The sequence below is a fragment of the Musca autumnalis genome, unplaced genomic scaffold (assembly GCF_047663935.1).
Source record: "Musca autumnalis isolate F117 unplaced genomic scaffold, ASM4766393v1 scaffold_2, whole genome shotgun sequence".
In the NCBI taxonomy this organism is placed as follows: Eukaryota; Metazoa; Arthropoda; class Insecta; order Diptera; family Muscidae; genus Musca; species Musca autumnalis.
The window spans coordinates 196450946-196476421 of record NW_027411755.1 but is presented as its reverse complement, the minus strand read 5'-3'; the positions used below and the strand labels follow the sequence as shown (position 1 = coordinate 196476421).

At 34.9% G+C, this 25476-nt stretch overlaps 1 protein-coding gene across 6 annotated transcripts in view; it reads right to left on the bottom strand.

The window, feature by feature from the left end:
• LOC141395061 (uncharacterized) overlaps positions 1-25476 on the bottom strand; it is a 209900-nt gene that overhangs the window by 7116 nt on the left and 177308 nt on the right. For all 6 annotated transcript variants that reach the window (XM_073970462.1, XM_073970459.1, XM_073970458.1 and 3 more), the window contains one exon: positions 3881-3928. In XM_073970462.1, the coding sequence (XP_073826563.1) occupies positions 3881-3928 (48 nt within the window). The remainder of the gene's footprint in view (positions 1-3880; positions 3929-25476) is intronic.

Sequence of the window (25476 nt, the reverse complement as noted above, 5' to 3'; positions counted from 1 at the left end):
ATAACCTTTTTGTTTGATTGTCACAAGGATAACAAGGATGGTGGTTGTTATCCATCCTAAATGCGCATGTAAATTTATTGTGTATTTAAATTTTTAGGGAGGGTTGGTTGTTATGCAAACAAAAGCCTAATAATACTGACTGACATCCTGTTTTCGGGAACATTTTGGGATTCAAGTGGTTTCGTTGGGTGCCAAATACCATTAACAAGGTGTTTTAAAGCAAATCGGGTGGTGGTTGTTGAGGGTGTCTTGAATTTGCAAAATGTTTTGCATTTCCATTCTATTTCTATTGTTTGTTGGATAATTTAGAGTGACAAATTTGAAATTTTGCAAATTTTGTGTGAATGGATGGATGGCCAGGGGTCAGTTTTTGAAATTGCATAGGGTCATGTGGTATTGTTCATTACTTGTTTTCCATGGCCCATAGAAACTTGTCCTTTGCAAATGTGATGTCTATGTACCATGAGGTCAAGCAGGGTGTCATCTGCAAAATTTGGGGGTGTTGTAAATTTGTATTTTTTTTGGGAAAATAAGCAGTTGCATTACATTAAAATTTTAAGGGTGGATTTTTCAAAGAAAATTTTTGAATGAAAAGAAAATCAAAATAATGGAAAATTGTATGGTGAGGGGGAGAAAGAACATTTGTGGTGTTTTTGTTGCTAATTTTGTAAGCAATAACAATTTTCGGGAATTTTTGCAATTTTTTCTTTTAATTAGAAAAAAATAAATTAAGAAAATTTTTGAATGAAAAGAAAATCAAAATAATGGAAAATTGTATGGTGAGGGGGAGAAAGAACATTTGTGGTGTTTTTGTTGCTATTTTTTCAAGCAATAACAATTTTTGGAAAATTTTCCAATTTTTCTTTTAATTTGAAAAAATAAATTTGGTTATTTAATAATTCTTTAATATTTTTTTTAAATTTATTTAAAAAAATATTTTCCTATTTTCTGATTTTTTTCTTTTAATTAGAAAAAAAAACAAAAAAATGAAATTTTTTTATTAATTACTTTCATTATATTAAAATTTTAAGGGTGGATTTTTCATAGAAATTTTTTGAATGAAAAGAAAATCACAATAATGGAAAATTGGAGGGGGAGAAAGAACATTTGTGGTGTTTTTGTTGCTATTTTTTCAAGCAATAACAATTTTTGGGAATTTTTCCAATTTTTTCTTTTAATTAGAAAAAAAATAAATTAATTTTTTAATGTTTTTGTTGCTAATTTTTCAGGCAATAACAATTTTTGCGAATTTTTCCAATTTTTCTTTTAATAAAAAAATAAATAAATTTGATTTTGTTATTTTTTTTCTAAATTAATTAAAAAAATGTTTTCCTATTTTATGGTTTTCTTCTTCTTTTAATTAGAAAAAAAAAATAAATTAAATTTTTTAATAATTACTTTTAATTTATTTTTCCTAATTTTTGAGGCAATACTAATTTTTCTGTGACTTGTCCTAATTTTATTTATTGCTTAATTAAAAAAAATATTTTTGACTTTTAATACAGAATTTTTTATTTATTTATATTATTATTCCTAACTTTTTCATAATTTTTTAAGCAACATTAATTTTTTCACTCGATTAAAAAAATTAATTTTATAAATTTTTCTAAAAATTTTCCCTTTTATAATTTTTTTAATTTAAAAAAGTATTTAAAGAAAGTAAAAAAAAAATATATATTAGTTAAAATTCTGAAGAATAATAAAGAAATATTTTTGCTACAAAATAAAAATAATTTCGTAGTGAAATAATTAAAAATAAATTATAAAAATTAAAAAAAAATATTTTAAATTAAATTTAACAAAAAATAAATTAAAATATAATTTTTCTATTTTTTTAAATTAATATTTTTATTTTTTTAATTTAATTTAAATTATTTTTTTATTTTTATACAATTTATTTTAAATTTCTTCTTCACGAAATTATTTTGAAGAAAAACTAATTTTGTATTTTTCTTTTGAATTTTAGCAATTTTTTGAAATGTTTTCGGAATTTTTAAATTATTTTTCTTAATTTTCCCTTAATTTTAACGATTTAATTGAATTAAACATATTTATCCCCTAAAGTATGCAACATATTAGGCAGAAAAGATCTTTATTTTCATACACACATACAAGTAACGGAAGAATATCCCCCACAATAGTGGGGAATGTAAACAACAACACAGTGAAATCATTGAGAAAAATGAGAGCCAGAGATGAGAGTAATAACTGTACTATCGTTATGGGTACTACTCCCCATCAGGGGTGCCAACTTGGTGGTTTTCCCGCTACATGTGGTGATTTCTGTCGTACAAAAACCACTGTTTAAGCAGGAATGTCAACTGTTTTAAGGAAAAAATCGCTACAGACCTATGGTGCGTATGTGGCTGTAGCGATTTTTACCTCCGAACAGTTGTCATCCCTGCTCCCCATAACGTCCATCATAGAGGAAATCAGTGAAGGAAATGATAAATAGAGATCGAGAGGAGTGTACAACGGTTTCAAAAGACATGTTATTGATATTGAGCAGGGTTGGGAAGTTTGAATTATTGCAAATCAATTAAGTTAAGGTATTTTGTTGATATTTTCCTTAATTTTTAACAAATAAAATTGTAATGAAAGGGGTTTAAGCCGTAAATATTAAAGATTTAGCCCTTTCTTTTGTTTTTTTTTTCAGGGTTGGGAAGTTTGAATTATTGCCATTTAATGAATTTAATGTATTTAATTAATTTTTCTTTTAATTTTTAACAGATAAAAAAAGTGCAATGAAAGGGTTTTAAGCCTTAGCATTCTCTTGGATTTTTCAGGGTTGGGAAGTTTGAATTATTGCAAATTTTATCTAATAAAATTATAATGAAAGGGGTTTAAGACGTAAATTTTAAAATTTTAGCCCTTCTCGTAGCTTTTTCAGGGTTGGGAAGTTTAAATTAAAGGGATATAATAAAGTTTTTCTTATTTTTAATGAAATAAAATTGTAATGAAAGGACTTTAAGCCGTAAATGTTAAAGATTAAGTTCTTATCTCAACTTATTCAGGGTTGGAAAGTTTGAATTATGGCAAATTAATGCATGTTATTTGCATTAAAATGGTTTAATTGAAATATTTTTTATATTTTACAAGGAACATTTTTAGTGAAAGGGTTTTAATTCACATACTTAAAATTGTTACTCGTTCAAACATTTCCTTTCCATTTTTCAGGGTTGGAAAAGTATCAAATTAATATATGTATTTAAGAGATTTATTTGACATTTCTTTAGATTATTACAAATAATTTGTACTGAAAGGGTTTTAATCCTCAAATTTCCCGTGCTTAACCCTACTTTCAGCACGTGTTGGGTAATATTGCACAAGAAAACAAAAAGAAAGGGGGTTGTGCCAAGAGCCTAGATATTGAAATATCATTTCGAAAAGGGGTTAGACAAGACAAAATATTAAAAAGTAACATCTTCAAAATGAAAAGCACCCTTCTTAAGTGCAATCAAAGACATAAGAACCTACTTCAAACACGTGGGTAGGGTAATAAACACACAAAATTGCACAAGCAAAAGTAGAAGTAGAAGAAAAGGGGTTGGCAATAAAACCAATCACGAAAAATAAGAAATCAAGATAAGACAAAATCAGGATCGTTATTTGTCTACCCTACTACCCTACTACTCTTCTGCATTACAGAAGATCCTCAATTAAGGAAAAGTGTCATGTATGATGCTACAAGTTAACATTTGTTCAATATTTTGATCACGTGCCTGGCCTTGGGCCACCACAAGGAGTTCTATAGACAGTTGGAACACGTTTTTTTCTAAATACCGTTAGGTTGGACAATAAAATACCGTTTTATCACATTTTGTATCTCTTTGGTTGTTAGGATATTTTTTGTGAAAATTATTTACGAATCAATACATACCTGATAAGGATCGTATGGGTGAAGGTGATTTGGACATGTGGCGTAGATCTGTAAGGAGAGGGAAAAGAAGACAAAAAAATGAAAATTAATACAAACAATTCCAAGAAAAACACGTACATAAAATTGAGATTAGAGAGGAAACTACAAATATTACTTTCACTATAATGAATTTCAAATTCTTCGATTAAAATTACAAGTGTAAATGAAATTGACTTGCCTTTCAATATTTTTTACATTTAAAGGAAAAGAAAATAAGTGAATGGAAATAATTCTAAAATGTTACTGCCTTAAATTCAATTTAATATCTTTCAATATTCTTTTTCTTGCTATTTATTCCAAAAACCCACTTTATTAGCAAATTGTGTCCTGAGTCCTTACATTTGAATAATAAAAAACCTGTATTTGGCATAAAATTCCATTTGACATTTACTTAAACCTTGTTTTTTAGCCGCTTAGCTTATATGCTAAAGAAAATCAATAACCAGCAGACAAATAAACAACCAAAAAAGAAAAGGACATTGGCTAGCTGCTACACTTTACTTTGGCTACAGCACAGTATCAAAAAAAGGGACAAACATTTATGGAATTTATAGCTCCCCAGGGGTGTTATCATTTTTGTTCACTTTGGGTTTAGCCACATATTTTCATATTGTATGTTAACAAGTTTATGTCCCCCTCCCCAACCCTCCAAGAGAGCGGTCATGTGTGAAAGCCAACATATTTTGACCACAAAATATGTAAAAATTGCTGTCCCCCCCTTTTCAAACAAATGTAAGCAAATAAAATAAAACTAACATAAATACTTAGATTATCACCTAAATAATGGAGAATGAAAAAAGAAGAATGTAAAGAAGAAGATTTAAATAGATGACTAGTTATAGGCATCAGGGGAATTGTGGCCATAATTCAAGGTTTTTTTGCCATGGGCTCACAAAAAAAATGATAATAATAAATTTTATGGTCCTCCTATGCAGATGTTAAAAAGTCAAAAAAATTTTTGCGAGTTCCAGGTAATTTTAAGCAAAAAATCATAAATGTTTCTTCCTTACTTCCTTCCCCTGTAATTAAGGTCTTAAAAAAATTAAACACCTCAAAAAATGCCTTTGCGGTTGTTGCCTTAAAAATCTACCTAAAAATTCCTTGTTTTTTAAGTTAATTTTTGCCTTTTTTGTAAAGGACCATAAAATTTACATGGAAGGACAGACAGAAGCGAACACATGGCCTTTTTTACAATCCCAAGACACAAAAAAATTGATGAGAAAAAAACATAAATTTCATGCTTTTTTAAGATTTACATTTCTTAGTCTCAACCCCCATGGCGGACATGCAAAAATGTTTCTTTGGGTTTTTACGGGACAGGTAAAATTTAAATTTCTTTTCCTTGGACACACACACAAGCAAGTCTAGCCGATAAAACTGCACAATCAGTAAATTAAAAATTTGAATATTCATTTTTATCAAGCCGAGAGAGAAAAAAGATAAGAAGGGAAAGGAAATGAAATAGGCAAATGCCCAAATGCCGTCGGTCCTGCTGCTGGTGGTAAACTGATCCAATTCCTATTGTAAAGATTTGCATGGTTATCATTACAATTCTAAATAGGAAACAGAGTATTTGCTCTGTGTTTGCATTGCTTTGTTCCCAGCTGGATTTATGTTAATTTGTAGCCCAAGAACAATACAAGTGGTGGGTGTTTTCACTGGATAATGAGAAACGACCTTTCACACATGCTTGCAGGAGATGAATCTGCCTTTTCTAGTCATAAGAAAGAGTAAGCTGAGATGTCATGGTGAGTCAAGAAAAGGCAGGTGAAAAAAATTCAATATTTTGATGAGAAAAAAATATGAAAAATGAAAGCAAGGCTGTAAATGGTCCTATGCAGCACTAAGAAAAACCATTCGATTGAATTGGAATCCTTAAAATTCAAATAATTATTTTAAAATATGCAAAAAAACGGGCTATATGTATGTATAACAAGTAAAGTCAGATGAAAAAAGGAATATTTTGATGAGAAAAAATAAAACCAAGGCTATAGGTGACACTCATTGCATCACTAAACATAATCAGAAGAAATCTTGAAAATAGAATAAAAACCGACCTAAATGTTTAAAACGTGTCGCCTAGCCAACGGCAAAATTAATTGAATTATGGCTGAGTGCCTGAAGTATTTAAAATCACTGAACTATATTAACAATATTCATGATTAAACCCGAATTTCATTATAAAGTTTTTTTTTTTTGGCAAAATACAACAGCGTCGCATAGTGTTAGAGATATGCAGAACTGAAATCCGTGATAAGGATGAGAAACTTAAATGGAAGACGATTTCGGGGCCTTATACCACTAGGATATTTTTTTCTCAAATATCTAGAAATTACTTCAATTATAAATTATTTAAATTTTGATCCTAATAACGATAATTATTTCAGATTGAAGATGGCGAAGGCGGACTTTTTTCAAATATCCAGAAATTACTTCAATTATAAATTATTTAACTTTTGTTGGTGATAATGATAAATATCTAAAACGGAAGACGATTTGCGGGTCTAATCCCACTACGATTTTTTAAATATCCATAAATTACTTCAATTATAAGTTATTTAACTTCTGTCCTGTAAATATCTAGAAATTACTTCAATTATAAATTATTTAACTTTCGTCCTAAAATGAATACGTCTTTAAAATTGTTTAAAAAAATGCCAACTCCACGTTTTCTTTACAAATTTAATGCGGAAGACAAATTTTATGAAATACCTACTCCTGGTTGGTTGCCATATTCTATAAAGCTTTTGGATTTCGGAGACAAATACTACTACCACCAAGCATAATTCTTCGTACGACGGCAATTTTAAATTTCTTAAATTTGCATCCTACGAAGAATTATTGGTCGGAATAATATTTACCCCCTAAGCTCCACAAGTCCCAGCCATGGATTTAGCTATTTCCACAAATTTGCTCTCCATTATTTGAATATTAAAAAAATTTGTGGTAACACCTACATGTTTGTTTAACAGGTACTTTTTCATCATCATGCTGATCATCATCCTCATTTGCATTATCACTGTGATAATGATGATATTGGTGATGATTGAATATGTGCATGTGATGGTGGTGATGATGATTTTGTTCTTGTTCATCATGGTCATCCAAAATTTCAGTTTTTAAATCCCTTAAACTGGCGGGTGATGAATTATCCAATAAACGGGATTCTTCTTTGACAGAAGAATTTTGTACGGCAGCAGCAGTGGCAGAAGATTGGTTATTCCATAACATTTGTTGTTGTAATAGCATCATTTTGATAATGTTTTTTTTTTTTGGTTCACAACTTATTCACTCAAAAACACAACACTTTTCCGTTGGTTCAATTTTTTTTATAAAATTCAAATATTTTTCAAACACTTTTTCATAAAAGTATTTTCTTCTTAATTTTTCGTATTTTTTTTAGTTTATAAAAAATAATTTAAATATTTTATTTGTGTATATTTTTAAATATATTATGTTTTTCTAATAATTTTTGTATTATAAAATAGTTTAAATATTTTCAATTTATTTTTGTATCTATGTAAAGCTGTATGTCTTACTGTGTGCACAGTTCGAATGCAACTGAATCACACTTGCTAAACCTCACAGCTATCTTGGCCGAGCCACAATTTCCACTACTCGAACGATAAACTCTAATCAAGCATGGCATGCCATACCCCATACCATTTCATCTATCCATCCATTCACACACAATGTTGTATGCAGCCCAACAGCAGCAACAACAACAACAAACATCATCATTTTCAATATCTTCCTCTTCTAACAATTTTTTGGGTAAGAAAATGCCAAAAAATGTAAAAAAACTAAATCATAGCAACAACAACAGTTACTCTTCTATTCCATTCAATAAAAGGTAACCGTAGTGGTGGTGCAAGCAATCACTATTGGGCTGCACATGCAACTTCCCCTCCCTGCCTCTCTCATAATCATGATATTCTCACCGGAACTCATCATAACACAACATAATGCACACGGCAAGCACATTATTCAAACAAGAGCTGCTTTGAATGTGTGCATACATTTCCGTTAGGGAGTAAGCAGGCACACACACACACACTCACCGTGTCTCATGCACACAAATAGCTCTGCAAACATAGGAGAGTGAAGTGACAAACCCACCCCAATGTGAATGAATGGCAGCAAGTCTGCACACACGAATTCCCCTTACTCCTCTCACCAAGCACACACTTTGCTCTCTCACACATACTCTCTGCATATTGCAGAGACCCAATGATAACAGCCATGCACTCTGCAAACTTTTGGGTTATTTTCTTATCAGCAACAGAGAGTAGAACAGATTCCACATAAAATCATATTAATGAAAATGTGTCTTATTGGGAGATTTCCATGCTTTACCCCTCCCTCTCTATCTCCTAGACACTGCAGACTGCACAATCTACTTTCTTTTAAGAAAATAAACATTTCTCCTACTTTCTTTTGCCAATTGTGGAAGAAAATCTAAGATTCCACAGAAGTAAGAAATCTAACATTTGCAGCCGAAATGCAGATCCCAACGAAATTAGAATTTACTCTGAATATGCAGAGCTGAGAGTCCTTGTAAGATGTTTTGCATTCATTTTCATCTTGCCCTCATCATTTATTTTGTTATTGTACTAATGCCGTTTTGATTCTGCAGCATAGTATGCAGAGAGCCAGCCAAGTCTTTGGTTGTATGCATTTTGCATTTGGACCATCGTCTCCTTGTCATTCCTTTTCCATTACTGTTATATTGTCGTTTTATATTCTTCTGCATATTAGCATACATATCGCATTAGTAGGTGTCCGTCCGTCGTCTGTCCCTGCAATCATAGTTATATGCATTGCTGTGCGCATTTTCATACAAGAAGCTTTTCTTTGCTTGCAAGTAGAGGAAAATCACATTTTGTCCTTTTTTAATGGGTGTGGCTTTTATGCATAAAAACTAAATTTGTTTTTGTTGTACATTATATACTGTTCTACATGCATAATGCATAAGTATTTGTAGTAGTATGCATAATGCATACATATGCATATAACATGCACATAATGTTTTATATGGAAGAAACCATATATGGTCATTTCTTGCTGGCCGAGTTGATGCTGCTCCACACTCCCATTCCTGTACCAAGGTGGAATAAAGTGGCAAATTTTTAAGACCACAACAGTGTGACAATGAGAACTATGATTAAAGTTTTCATATAAAAATTTACTGGAGTTTGCAAAACTGGGTATACCAGATGCCTTGAAAAGAATTCAATTAAATTGATTAAAATATTAGATTCTAGATCGCCACACAGTGGTTTAGAACTTGCTTTTACCCAGCCACCATTTCTTGTCACAACATATTAAAACGAAGTTTGTCAAAACTCATGAAAGGTTGAACTTCAATCTAATACTGCAATGAAATCTTTGATAGGGATAAGTATCTCAAATGGAAGACGACTTCCGGGCCTTATAGCGCTACGATGTTTTAAATATCTAGAAATTACTTCAATTATATATTATTTAACTTTTGTCCCATAAACGATTTGACATTGTGTGTACTATTTTTAAGTGAAAACGGGTAGTAAATCTTAAAAATTATTATAAATTAGACCTTAGCGAAAACATGTATGGGGATTTCTGAGTGAAATCGGACACTTTTTCAAAAAGTATTTTTGATTTCCTGGTTTGGTCCGATAAAAATTTTTGAGCTACTTCAATAAATTATTACGTTTTTGAGAGAACTTCCAATAAAATCGAAATTTCATTATCAAATAATAAAGGGTCCGGGGATTCTGTAATGAATACACTCCATATTAGCTACTATGTCATATAGGTCTTGAAGCTTTAAACTCATTCTGTATGCAAAAAAATTACGAGTTCAGTATGGTGAGTATTAGAAGTTTATGAAATGACATATATAAGGGTTTTCCATGGAGTATATCTCGAAAAACATTTAGAAAATTGTTTGACTGACTTAACCAAATTTTGTATTTTTTTTAGATTAATTTGTACCCTCAGCCTTTAGTCTAACGATAAAAATGTACCTGATCGAAATAATGCTCAAAGAATTCACATACACGGTGCACATTAACTAATTTTAAATGAAAGGTGCTTACACCTGGGAAGTTTTTGCGGATTTTCAAATAAATCGCGGTCAAAGTTCAAATTTTTAGGGTTTTATTATGTTTTCACGATTTTTCTCCGAAACCGCAATCCCTATCGAAACAGGATTAGAGTAAATGCTGTAGCTGTGAAAATTCTCTGCAAGATTGACCTTAATGGTCAAATTGGGACAATGCTCTGACTGTATCGTCTCCTTATAAAACAATGTCATGACTGCAATTTCCCAACTTAAATCTAAATATATAAAAAATTATACAGCCTAAAAAAATTACACAAGCCATTCTTGTAGAGAATTTTTACAGCTATAAGCTTTTCTCAGGTCCCATATCGATAAGACTTGCCGTATTCAAGCAAAATCGCGAAACCCTAACAGAAAAACCTAAAAATATAACCGTAGCTTCTTTATCTCAAAAATGGTTCAACCTCGGAAGGCGAATCCTCTAGAGAATTTTCACAGCTACAAAATTTTCTTTAACTCTATTTCGATAGGACTTGTGGTTTTCAAGCAAAATCCTGAAAACCTAAAATATACCTAACAAGTGAGCCAAGGCTTTAGTCGGGTCGGGGCCGACTATGTGATACCCTACACCACTTCCCCTGTGCATAAGCTTTTGACTGGTAAAATTCAAAATATTAAAATTGGGATAGCTTAGCGCCTTTGCTCTGAATGTCTTCATTAATACAGGTCAATTTTATTGAAATGCGTTTAAGTGCATCGTCAGAATAACTCAAATAAAAAATGGAAAAGTGGGATGTATGCCAACCATCAACCATCACATTCCAATCCCTGCATAATATCCGACCATTACCAAAATCAATAGGTTTATTCCTCTGTGGGACCCCCATTAACACCCAAAATTTCGTGACGATCCGATCAAAATTGCGACCTGTAGCGTGATTACAAAGAAATGGAAAAATAGGATGTATTAACGACTATTCCGATATCTCCGTTATTTGGCCAGCTACGCCAACCTACTTTGATCATTGTAAAGATGAGATTTTCTACTTTCATCTTCAGACTTTGTTTTGGAAGGTCCCCAACCAAAGCTGTGATATTCGTCATTATTATTAAAATCGCAAAAATGAAAAGTTGTGTTCTATTAGTTGTTTGACCACCTACAGCAACCCACTTTACATCGTTGCAAAGGCGATATTTTCTACTTTCATTAGCAGGTTTTGCTTTTGGCATACCCCCTATAGAAGCTGAGATATTCGGTTTGGAAAAACATTGTCTTGTTCTCCAAAAAAGTTTTTTGCCCATTCCGACCCCTAAATATTATCCGACCATCACCAAAATAAATAGGCTTTTTCCCCAGCGGGACCCCCATTAACTCCCAAAATTTGGTGACGATCCGATCAAAATTACGATCTGTAGCGTGATTTCTTTAAAAGTGGAAAAATGGGATGTATTACCGACTACTGTGATAACTCCGTTATTTGGCCACCTACGCTAACCTACTTTGCACCATTGTAAAGACAGGATTTTCTACTTTCACAGCCAGGTTTTGTTTTTGGAAAGTATCCAACAAAAGCTGTGTTATTCGTCATTAGAATTAAAATCGAATAAATGAAAAGTTGGGTTCTATAAGCGACTATTGCGATATCTTCGTTGTTTGACCACCTACGACAACCTACCATACATCGCTGTAACGGTGATATTTTCTGCTTTCATTAGCAGGCTTTGCCTTTAATATACCCCTTATAGATACGGAGATATTCGCTTTGAAATAAAACGTTGACTTTTTCCGCAAATAAGTTTTTTGCCCATTCCGACCCTTGATTATTATCCGACCATCACCAAAATCAATAGGCTTCTTCCCCTCCGGGACCCTCATCAACGTCCAAAATTTGGTGACGATCCGATCAAAATTGCGACCTGTAGCGTGATTACAAGGTTTAGATGGACAGACGTACGGACACACATAGCCAGATCGACTCAGCTCGTCGAGACATTCATTTTGGTATATATAAATATGGGTCTACGACCATTATTTCGATGCGTTACAAACTTTTTGGCCAAAACCAACTTATAATACCCTCCCCACATAGTGGTGTAGGGTATAAAAATGTGAACATTGACCGCGATTTATTTCGAAAACACTCCAGCAATTTTTTCTTGTTTTTTGATTTTTCTCATTTAAGAACATTGCTGTCTCAGAATTCGCAAAAACTTTTCAGGTGTAAGCAGTTTTAATTTAAAGTTACTTAAGGTGCACTCTTCATGACATTGCTTTATAAGGAGACGATACAGTCAGTGCATTGTCCCAATTTGAACTCCTATATCTCAAATGGTCTTGTAGAGAATTTTCACTGCTACAATATTTACCCCAATCCCATTTCGATAGGGATTGCGGTTTCCGAGCAAAATCGTGAAAAAATTATAAAGCCCTAAAAATTTGAACTTTGACCGCGATTTATTTGAAAATCCGATTTTTTTCGTTTTTTGATTTTTCTCATCTATGAATATTGTAGTTTCAGAATCCGCAAACACTTGCCAGGTGTAAGCACCTTTCATTTAAAATTAGTTATGGCGCACCGTGCATACGTTTGAATGAAATCCGTTTCAAAAAATTTGCAGCCGATTTATCCCTGTTCGTCCAATCCAATGGATCTCGAAATATTTTGTCTAAAACTTTAAGTCATATCGGTTCTCTCCTTCGGGCAATTCTCCCACAAGACGGAAGAGAAACCATACATGGTAATTCCTTGCTGTTCGAGTTGATGATGCTACAAACTCTCACTGCTGCACAAAGTTTTGATATTAAAAAAATTGCCGGTCTTTGCAAAACTAATTCATACAATGTGTATAATTTTTGAGTCATGTTTTATTAACCATATTCCGACATTGCAGTGTGGCAGAAGACCAAAAAAGAGAAGACACGTGTCTCGCCGTTTTTCTCTATCTCATCAACTTTCGCGGTTATAGGCCCTCAAAAGGTTTCAGGCTTTGATGTAAAAAGGGATCATTTTATCAGGATTACATCTTCCAAACCGTTAAGAAATTTGAAGTTATCTCAGAGGCAAAGTTGTAGCTCTTCTCGTATAGAACAAAAATTGGAAACACATAAAATCCATCAAACTTCATCTTTAAGCTCAAAATCGCCACGATAAAACTATTTTAACATTTTTTTCTCGGGTTTTTGTGTACAGATATGAAACCGGTCAAGTTTGAAACAAACAACCAACTACAAAAATTTACCTTAGATCTCAATAAACATCCTTCTAGAACATACGAACTCCGTATGAACGGTTCTAAAGGGTCAAAATACCGAAGCATATTCGATTTCTATACTTTTTTCTCTGTTTCTGGTCCATAGATACAAAGCCGTTCAAGATTTAAGAAAACAATCAACTACAATTATGTAGCAAATATATCAATAAACAACTTTCTGGAAAATAAAAAATGTCTGCGAAAGGGTTTTAAAGGTCAAAATAGATAAAATTTTAGAAAATATTCTAATTTTATAATTTTTTCTCCGATTCTGGTCCACAGATATAGAAACGCCCAAAAATTAAGGATACAGCCAACTACAAAAATGTACCTAAGACTTCAATAAACAACTTTATAGAAAATATGAACATTAGAGTGGTTTTAAAAAATCGATGTCAAATTTTTTTATGCGGCACCCTACTAAAATCTTTAGTTTTGTAAAAAATTATGATTGCCAAAGTTTCAGCACAATCGGAATATGTAAACACGTGCCACTGGGGCCTTGAAGTTTCCACAGTAATTTGTATGGGGCCAAATATAAGTAAATATTAAGTTTGTTTTGACGTGTTTTTTGCGATTTTTGTAAGTTATTTTTAGTTTGCTTATTGACAAAAAACACTGTGATATTAATGGTGTTTATATATATATTAAAAAAAAAAAATTACATTGTAGATCTTCCTGAAGATGCGATTCATTGAATTGCGAAATATCGAAAAATAAAGAAATAATTACGTAAAAAACAGTCGTCGAGCTTGAATTAATTACCAACTTATTAATAAACCAAAAAAGGTCGAATAAAACACAAAATACAAAACTATACATTTTAGGAGAGTGCAGCATAAAAAAAATTCGACATCGATTTGTTCCCTTTGAGTTAAAACCAGTCTAGTGAACCAAAACCTGATAAAAAATGTTGATAGAAATTTAATCTTGGAGATTTTGACCTTGAAGATGAAGTTTGATGGATTTTATATGTGTTCCCAGTTTTTGTTCTTTTTATTTTGCAAGATATTTTTGAAAAAGTTTGAGAGTTAGTTTTCGCACTAGCCATTTTAGTAAGCACCGGCAGGGTTTTTGGAGCTTTTTGAACCATTATCTCAAAAAGTATGGACTTCCTGCAGAAAAAATTCTGTTGTAAAGGGGCTGCTATGAAAAAAATTCAACACGATTGTAAAGTTTTGATATTCTACATTCATTGTCAGGCTTTGCTTTTAGAAGGTCTCCATTCAAAGCTGTGAAAAATTGGGTTGGTTTAGCGATTATCGGGATAATCGATATCACCTATGTCACATGCGTTATTGTACTGTCATTGTAAAGGCTTTGTTTTTGGAATACTCTTAATAGCAGACATTCGCATAACTATAAAATTTTTTGGTACACAGAAGTTTGTTGGCACAATCTTGCCCCCTGAATTAGATCCGATCAAAATTGCGACCCGTAGCGTGATTACAAGGTTTAGATGGACGGAAGTACGGACACACATAGCCAAATCCACTCATTTTGGTATTTATATGTATAGGTAAGTATACGACCAAAATGTCCATGTATTGCAAACTTTTGGCCCAAAACCAACTTAAAATACCCTCCCCACATAATGGTGTAGGGCCTAAAGAACACGCAGTGTCATTTAATTAATTCTCTCTCGCCAGGAGTAATTTGATTTTTTTGGAAAGTTTGACATTTTTTAGCCTAAGCGTGCTCAGAACACTTTGACATATGACCACGCGTTGAGTTCTTTACAGTGACTTGAAAAAATCACTTTGCAAAAAATCACTTTGTGCCAAAAAAAAAAAAATAAAGCCGTGCGTGAACGATAATGAAAAATCACCATATTATATACCGTGAGATAGAGGCACCATTGTGCATTTCTTCCATCAACTAATATTTGATATTGCATGAACACCTCGCCGCAATAATGAATTTTTATACCCTCAGCCTTTAGGCTAAAGAGGGTATTTACACTTTGATACGACCAAAAATGTGCCTCATAGAAATAATGGTTTTAGACCCCAAGTATGTTTGTACGATATCCGTTTCAGACAATTTTGAGTAGATCTAGCAATGTCCGCCCGTCTGTCTGTCTGTCGGTCTGTCTGGCTGACTGGTGCGCACGATAACTCTCGAACGGATCAATCGATTCGGTTCAAATTTTGGGTATCGAAATATTTTGTCCAGATTCGATTTAAGTTCGAAGATGGGCCATATAGGGTCCACTCCTTCAGGTACCTCCCCCACAAATGTTCAAAAATTGTCGCAAAACTTGTGCGCAAGATAACTCTTGTAGGGAATAACCGATTTGGTCCATACTTTGCACATCGTGTAATTTCTACCAAACTTAGATGAGGTTCCAATATGGACTCAATCGGTCCACTCCTTCGAGTACCTCCCACACAAAATTTCGGAAAAGTTCAGTTTAGGACCTGGTCTCGAATCGATTTGATTTTTGTTTACGCAAGTTGTATTCGCTGTCCTCTATATGACGCTGTATGTGTCATTAGGGGCAAGTCCATACTTCCTGAGAAAATAGCCTGAAAGTTACAAAAACCCTCTGACGGTCCAAAATTTGGTTTTCGTAATATATTGTCCAAACTTAGTTCAAGTTCAAAGATTTATTATATCGGTCCACTCCTTCCGGTACCTCCCCCACAAAAGTTCGAAAATGTTCGGAAAATTTGTGCGTACGATAACTCTTGAAGGAAGTAACCGATTTGGTCCATACTTTGCACATTATGAAATTTCTACCAGACTTAGATGAGGTTCCAATATGGACTCAATCGGTAAACTCCTTCGAGTACCTCCTACACAAAATTTCGTAAAAGTTCAGTTTAGGACCTGCTCTCGAATCGTCTTGGTTTTTGTTGTAACATCTTGTATTCACTGTCCCCTATACGAAGGTACAAGTTTCCTCAGGGGCAAGTCCATACTTCCTGAAAAAATAGCCTGAAAGTTGAAAAACAAACCCTATGGGTGGAAGCGCAAGATAATTCTCGAACGGAAATGCCGATTCCGGCCAAAGGTTGGCCTTCGTAATATTGTTTCCAAACTTAGTTTATGTTCGTAGATGAGCCATATCGGTCCACTCCTTCAGGTACCTACCCCACAAAAGTTCAAAAATATTCGGAAAAATTGTGCGCACGATAACTCTTGATGGGAGTGACCGATTTGGTCCATACTTTACACATTCTCATAATATCTACCAGATATAGATCAGGTTCGAATATGGACTATATTTGTCCACCCCATCCCGTACATCCCACACAAAATTTTGGATAAGTTCACTTAAAGAGCTGCTATTGAATCACTTTGATTTGTTTTTGTTGAAGCAACTTACATTTGCTGCCTCAATTACGATGGTAAAAGTTGTTTCAGGGGCAAGTCCATACTTCTTGAGAAAACAGCTCGAAGGGTGTAAAAACCCCCTATGGCACACCAATGGTCTATGTCGGTCCATTCCTTTAAGTACCTTTTCCGCAACATTTTTGAATTTTAATCCTAATCAACATTTTTGTCGGTTCATACGACCAAAACTTTGAAACCCCCTAAATACATAAGTTTTTTTGTGAAAAAAGTGTTTCAATTTGCACAGGCTGAGCGTATATCTCTGTCGGCAAAGCCGACTGATACTCTTTTACTTGTTCTAGCTATATCCAGCAAAATTTGCCAATCGCTCAAAAAAGGTTATTGTGGATTGGTGCAAAGAAATTGTGAATATATACGATCGCGGTGCTTTCAGCGACATTTATAAGATCGTCACAGACGACGAATCTTGGATCTATGCTTAGGAGACCGAAACAAAACAGGAGTTGATCGTTTGGGTCTTCGAAAGCGAGCCAAATTCAACTAAAGTGGTTCATGGATGAAGTCCTTCGAAGTAAATGGTCGGCTGTTTCTTCGGCAAAACTGACCGTGTGGTAAATTCTGAAAAATTCGAAAAACGAACAAAATAAGACGAATAGTTCTGCATCATGACAATGCGAGCTCTCACACATCGATTCAAACCAGCGCCTGTTTGATCGGACAAAACGTGGAATTGATGGGACTGACTTCATTTGTTTCCAGCACATCAAGAAAAAAGGCGTTTTCAACGATTTTGGTGGCCAGAAGATGCAGTTGAAGCGTTCAAGAACCATGTTTGGAGGTGTCTCAATCCCAGAGGAAAAAGTGCTTCAACAATTGGTTTGAACGCATGAAAAATGTGTAAATCATGCTGGAGACTACTTAAGAAAACGATAAAACTATTTTTGATGGTAAATAATCGGGTTTTTATTGTTAGGCCAGATAGTTATCGTTATAGTTATGGTGGTAAACGCAGATCAGGAATATACCAAAAAAGAGTGATATTCAAAAAAGATAAATAAAGCAAGAAATCGGGGAGTTTGAGATATATATTCTAAAATCGGCTTGTATTATAAATAAGTATGGTCATAACTTCGTTCGTGGGAAGTTTGACACATAAGTTTCGCTAGGTATTTCATCTTACATTGAATAATAGGTTTGACCTTGTACTTGGTAAATGTTCTTGAACAAATTACCTCAGTAATGTTTAGTAACTTTTCAATTGAATTAATACAAAATATGGAGCACACCGATACACGGTTTAATGTTCTTGTAGTGCGATTCTCCAATTCACTTTTTGAGTTACCGACAAAAATCGTTGATATTAAAATATTTATAATTTCGGTAATTAAAAATATTTTTCAATAAGTTAACGATCAAGAAAGTAGTACAACTCTACCGATAGCAAGTGTGCTGTAAACTTTTATTTGAATTATTCATTCACAATTTTCCGTTTTAATTTTATCGATTTTTATCGGTAAATCAAAAAAAAAATAAATAAATAAATAAATAAATAAGTAGGAGAATGACAAATGCATTTGTACAATTGACCATTTTGTCTATGAATAAATGATACTTTTTTGCAACTGCAAATCAAAGTCTGGGATTTGAAGGTAACGCTTGTCAGCCTAATATAGAGTTTGGTTCAACTCTTCTTTTTGCATATTTCATTTTATTCACTTTTCTATTAGTCTACTTGTAGTGTCATTCCCTCTTCCACCCACTATAACTATCATTTATTGCCTTCACCCTACCAAATGAGGGGAGGTCATTTTGACTTTTCTCACTTAACCTTTTGGCAATTTTCTTCGTCTTTTCCTTTTGGCTGTTAGTTTCTCTGAAATATAAGAGTCTGAGTTATTGTTGTTTCCCTCTTCACTTCACTTGATTTATATGTCCTCTACGTTTTCTTCCTGTTGTTGGCTGGCTATAACAGCATCATGCAACTTGTTTTGGATACTAGTTATGGGTCTGCTGGGTCTGTTTTTGCTTTAATTCCTTTTTGTTTTTTTTTTGTCTATTCCTTTGTGTGAAAGCAAAGGAACAAAACACCAGACTGTCTGTTGGGTGGTAAATCATAATTAGTTGAAGGTGGTAGTAATTTCTTATTTAGTTCTCTAGTTATGTGTGTGTGTGTGTTAGTTTTGTTGTTGTAGTTGTTGCAGTTATTATTGTATGTGTGTTTGGCTTTGTTTCATCTATCGTTTTTAGTATCCATTAAATCAAAATTTATGGAATTTTGTGTGCTTTTATGTGTTTCACTTTAGCTGAGATATGCAAATGACTTAGATTTTGGTGATGTTTTAATGGAAATTATGAAATATGTCGGAGTTTGGAGATACTAGGATATAGAGTTGTAAAAAAATTCGACTAAAATAATAATAAAATAAGTAAGAAAGTATCGGTAGGCTTTGCCGACAGAGATATACCCTCAGCCTACGTGAATTGAAACTTTCATCTACGGACTTGAAAAATGTGGATTAGGATTAAAGTTCAAAAGTGTTTCGGAGGAGGTACTTGAAGAATGGACCGATATAGTCCATCATGGAAGTGGATCTTATATTGGAAGTCATATCTTTTAGATATCGCGCCCACTGGTTATTTCAGTGGGTCATAAATACATTTTGGACCAGTATGCTACAAAGCATGGACATGTCCGCGGAAAACATTACGTCGTTGTAAACAGGACCACAACGAACAGCATCGGTATACATTTCCAGAGGATCTTCGAAAAGACCATAAACTGAACTTAGGCACAAATGTTGAAATTTTATGTGGGAGGTACTCTAAGGAAAGGACCAAATCGGCTGCTCCCTTCAAGAGTTATCGTGCGTACAAATCATCCGAACATTTTCGAACTTTTGTGGGCGAGGTACGGGATAGAGTGGACCGATATAAGCCACCTTCGAACTTAAACAAAGCTTAGACAAAATATTACGAAGTCCAAATTTTGGACCGTTAAATGTAGTGAGCTAAAATGTGCCGCGCGTTCACCCATAAGAACGTTAAAAACTTGGGTTTTATGTGCAGGGTTAGTAACCCTCCCCTAGAAAACGCAGCCTACTATGAAAAAAAACAAAAGAAAAAAAAAAAAACAAATCCCTCTAAAGTTGACGACCTTCGCAAACGTTTTAAGGACCATGACCTGCGAATCTGTACATGGAATGTTCGCACTTTTTATAGAGAAGGTGCAGTTTACGCATTGGCAGATGTACTGGAAAAGTGCAAGGCCGACATTACGATGGAATGGGAAAGGCGTAACAACAACACCAAAAGGTGACGCACTGTATTATAGCTGCCATGTCACAAAGCATGAGTTTGGTTGCGGATTTGCAGTTGGTTGGAAGTTAAACCAACTGGTCTCCAGCTTCACACCAGTGAATGAAAGACTTGCTACAATTCGAATAAAAGCTAAATTCTTCAACATCAGCTTTATTTGCGCTCATGTACCCACTGAAAACAAGGACGAACTGACCAAAGATGTATTTTATGAGCGCTTAGAATAAACATATGACCGTTGTCCTGCCCATGACATTAAAATTATTCTAGGCGATTTTAATGCCAAAATTGGAAAGGAAAATATCTTTGTCCCAACAGTCGGAAAATTCAGTCTCCACAGTGAAATATCTGACAATGGTATGAGGCTGATAGACTTCGCAGCGGCACAAAAAACATGGTAGTAAGCAGCACCAGATTTCAACATTTCGATGTCCATAAGGGCACCTGGCAGTCTCCAGATCAGAAAACAAGAAATCAAATTGATCACGTTGTGATAGATGGAAGACATTCATCGAGCGTGTTGGATGTACGTTCGTTCCGAGGAGCAAACATAGACTGGGAGCACTACCTTGTTGCAGCAAAGGTACGCACCCGGTTAAACGTAGCAAAGAAAGTACGAACAGACACAACACGACATCGGTAAGCTGCATATTCCACTCAACTAGCCCAATTGCTTAATCAAAGCACTCCTCATCTCGATAACATGTCAGCGCATTGGCAAAATTTTGCGCACTCCATACAAACAGCCGCAAAATCCATACTTGGATACCAGAGACCTCCACCAAGGAATCCATGGTATGATCAGAAGTGTTGTGCTGCTACCGAAGAGAAAAATGCGGCATATAGGGCTACTTTACAATCCGTAGCAACGCGTAGCGCACGAGAGAGATATCGGGAGAAAAGGAGAGAGGAGAAACGTCTTTTCCGCAGGAAAAAGAGAGAGATGGAAAATCGAGATGTACAGGAACTAGAATGACGTCCGGAAATTCTACCAAAGAGTCAAGCATCAAACTGATGGCTTTGGTAGAGGCACATTCTCTTGTAGAGACCTGCAAGCTAATTTGGTAACTGATACAGATAGTGTGCTCAGGATATGGAAAGAACATTTTTCAAAACTATTGGTATACAATAGCAGCGAAGACGACGAAGATACCACAGACCCAATTTCGGAAGATGGTATTGAATGTATACCGCCCAGCCAAGATGAGGTAAAGACAGCAATAAATCGGCTGAAGAATAATAAGGCAGCAGGAGCCGATGGCTTACCAGCCGAGCTGTTCAAAACCGGAGTCGACACGCTGATAAGGTGTATTCATCAGCTAGATTTGCACCTGAGTATCCTGTGCCCCGTCCACAAGAAGGGAGATAAGACTGTATGCTGTATGCCTACAAGATCGTGTTAGGGATATTGTGCGAACGACTAAAGCCTATGGTCAACGAGATAATTGGACCATACCAATGCGGCTTTAGACCTGGCAAGTCCACCATTGACCAGACATTTACCCTGCGGCAAATCCTGGAGAAAACCCGATTATAAAGCAGCCTTCGACAGCCCGCTGCGTTCAAATGTATTCCAAGCCATGTCTGAATTTGGTATCCCCGCAAAGCTCATCCGGCTTTGTAAAATGACTTTAACTGACACGAGGTCCTCAGTTAAAATAGGAAATAACCTCTCCAAAGAGTTTTGTACCAAAAGAGGTTTCAGACAATTAGACAGCCTTTCGTTTCATCTCTTCAACATCCTGCTGGAAAAGGTTATACGAGAGGCAAACGTCAAAACAAGTGGCACAATCTGCACCAATAGCCAAATGTTACTTGCTTATGCTGATGATATAGACATCATGGGACGATATGAAGGTCGAAGGAGAATCTGCTAAAGTGGGTCTGGCGGTAAACGGCTAGAAGACAAAGTTATTGGTGTCGACGCGCAATGCTTCCATTGAGCTCGGACCAACTGTGGAAGTTGGTTCTTATAATTTTGAGGTAGTAAAAGACTTCGTCTACCTCGGCACCTCCGTAAAACACAACAAACGACATCAGTTGTGAAATTAAAAGAAGAATTGTATTGGCCAACAGATGCTACTTTGGTTTAAGTAAGCAGTTTAAAAACAAAGCCACATCTCGTCAAACAGAAATAACGCTCTACAAAACACTGATACTACCCGTGCTGATGTATGGCTCTGAAGCCTGGGTACTTGCGCAAGTAGACATGGCAGTGCTTGGTGTGTTTGAGAGAAAAATTCTTCGAAAGATCTACGGACATGAACCACGAGCTGTATCTGCTATACAACGACATCAATATAGTTAAACGTATCGAGAAGCAGCTATTGCGTTGGCTAGGCCATATCATAAGGTGTATAAATGCGGACCGCTTGGCGGTGCACGCAGAATTGGCAGGCCAAGGAATAGATGGAGCAAACAAGTGGATGAAGAGATGAAAAGGCGCAGTATTCCAGAGTGCGAAGCAACAAATTGAGAGAAATGGAGATCTTTTCTTAGTTCGGCCTATGGAACAAATGTTCTGTAATGGGCCAGCTAAGTAAGTAAGTAAATGTAATATTAACATAAACAAGTAAAAAAGTATCAGTCGGCTTGGCCGACAGAGATATACCCTCAGCCTGTGTATATTAAAATTTTGGGCGTATGAAACGACAAAAATGTTTATTTGGATTAAAGAGCAAAAGTTTTGCAGAGGAAATACTTAAAAGAATGGATCAACATTGGATCTCCAGGCACTACATACGGTGCCATAGGGGGTTTTTACACACTTCGGGCTGTTTGCTCAAGAAGTGTCAATTACCTTCGTAATTGAGGCAGCGAATGCAAGTTGCTTCAACAAAAATCAAAGTGATTCGATAGCAGGTCTTAAAGTGAACTTATCCGAAATTTTGTTTTGGAGGTACTGGATCAAGTGGACAAATATAGTCCATATTTGAACCTGATCTATATCTGGTAGATATATTAGGATGTATAATGTATGGAACAATTCTGTCACTCCCTTCAAATTTTGGACCCAATCGGCAGATCCGTTCGAGACTTATCATGCGCTCCAACCACCTCGCACGGCGTCATAGGCGTTTTGTGCAACTTTCAGGCTATTTTCTCAAGAAGTATGGACTTGTCCCTGATGAAACTTGTACCGTCGTATGGAGGCAGTGAATACAAGTTGCTAAAACAAAAATCAAAGCGATTCGAGAGCCGGTCCTAAACTGAACTTATCTAAAATTTTGTGTGGGAGGTACCCAAAGGAGTGGACCGATTGAGTCCATATTGGAACCTCATCTAAGTCTGGTAGACATTTCACGAGTTGCAAATTATGGACCAAATCGGTTGCTCCCTTCAAGAGTTATCGTACGTACAAATTTTTCGTACATTTTCGAACTTTTGTGGGGGAGATACCGGAAGGAGTGGACCGATATAACCCATCTTCGAACTTAAACTAGGTTTGGAAAAAATAATACAAAAGCTAAATTTTGGACCGAATCGGTTGATCCGATCGAGAGTTATCGTGCGCTCCAGCCAGCCAGACAGACAGACGGACGGACATTGCTCAATCGACTCAAAATTGTCTGAAACACATTTCGTCCAAACATACTTGGGGTCTAAAACCATTATTTCGAGGAAGCACATTTTGCCCGTATGAAAGTGTATATACCCTCGTTAGCATAAATACTGAGGGTATAAAAATATAAAACGACGTCATCTTTTATATTTGTTTAATTAAAAACGCTGAAAGGCGTGGTATAGTATGTATAAGGTATTGCAAGCTTTGTACATACAGTTGCAGTGTTTCACTCTTTTTCTGCATACTTAATTCCAGTCTTCATTTAAAATATACCCCGCATTTATCTTCTTCCTCTACTCCTTTGAACTTCAAAACACTTTCCACAGCTACACCTCTTGAATGACATTTGCAATCGAACTCATTTCAATAATACCAAAACGTCAATGGAACTAAATTCTTTGAAGATAAAATATACAAAGCAGGCAGACAGACATAGCACATATATTATTTCATCCCATCTACACCCCCCCACACCCAGTAACTATTCAATGTCCTGCGTATTATTGAAAGTTCCCTTCTATTGACCACTATTTTAACTCAATGCACACCAGACACACCATGCGGATGCTGATTAAAGTTGTCCTTAGGGCGAATGGATTCATGGAAGTATTTTTTTTTGCATGTTGCGACGTAGATACTGATATATACAAAATGTCTTTGAGTGTGTGGAGGGGTCTTTGCGACAGCATCATCAGATGTCTGGTAAGCAAATGATAAGCACCGCACAATGGCAACAAAACTTGTGCAGTTACACCAACAACACCAACAGCAACGACGATGATAATAATAATGAGGAATGGAATAAACTGGACGGGACTGAACTGTCAAGACAACAACTAAACATTTATTTGGACATTTGCTAAACAAAAATAGTTTTCGATTTGTCTGTTTTCCCTTTTTTCGTTTTCTGATTGTTTGCCAAAAACAGATATTTTTCGTTATTTTCCTCATTTGGTGGACTGTGCCAAAGGATTTCTTTCTTCGTTTTGGATATTGACTATTTTGCCTATTAAAGAGGGTTGCGATGATGAAGCTTGTTGTCGTAGATATGTGTGGGAGAGTGGGGGGTGGGGAGAGTTGGTTTACAACTATTTCTCGTAAATCGCATTTTGTTCGAACATAAACAAATGTTATAGTCAAATCAAGTTTTCGTTAGAAAATTAATCAACAAAATAAATAGAATGTGGCATAACAAGCTATAGATGTAACCCTTAGTTTTGAAAAGGTTGGATCAGGTTGGTATGGAAAGTTTGAGAAAATTATTAGAAACTCTTTAGAAGAGTTTTTGGCAAGTGTAAGCCATTGACGTTGGAAGAATGTTCTAAACATTCAGCTCATCTTGAAAAAGAAAAATAATCGCCTTAATAGGCAAACATGAACAATTTTTAATGTATTTAGATCAGTGCCGCTCAGGCAGTATACTCAGCGATCCCACTGATTTGTCTTTGCATTTGTTTTCACCCTCACGTACACTATGCGTGAACAAAACAAACAAAAAACATCATTTGGTTGTTGCTTTTTGACTCACATTCGCATATGCATTTGTTTTGTTTGTATTCCTATCGTCGGCTCTGATTTAGACTCATGCTGGGGAAGTTTGAATTCCCATCGACAATCATTAGGATGCTATGTTAGTTTAATTATTACCTTCATATTGTACCTTACCTCGTACTTTAGCAATCTTTAGTAGGTTTAGTAAATTGTATACCGAATTTGCCTACGAATTTTGCATGAATGATTTGTATATCGTGTGTATGTATGTATGTATGTATGTGTATATTCCGTTAATATGAAACTTTGTGCCTTCATCATCATCATTAAGATCAAGTTTATGAGATGTGACCATGGTAGCATCAGTATCTCATTATATATTAAAGTTACACTAATTAAAGGCATATTTTTACAAAAAGAGAGTATTTCGATATCTTACAATCTGTAAATAGGTTCTATTCTATCTTGAAGGTTCTATTTCGGATCATATGTAGATACTTTTCGACGTTTCTTTCGGCGGAGCTTACCAAACTCCTTATAGAAGCACGAGAAGAATAAATTGGAAGCTAAAGGCTATTGGAATATAGA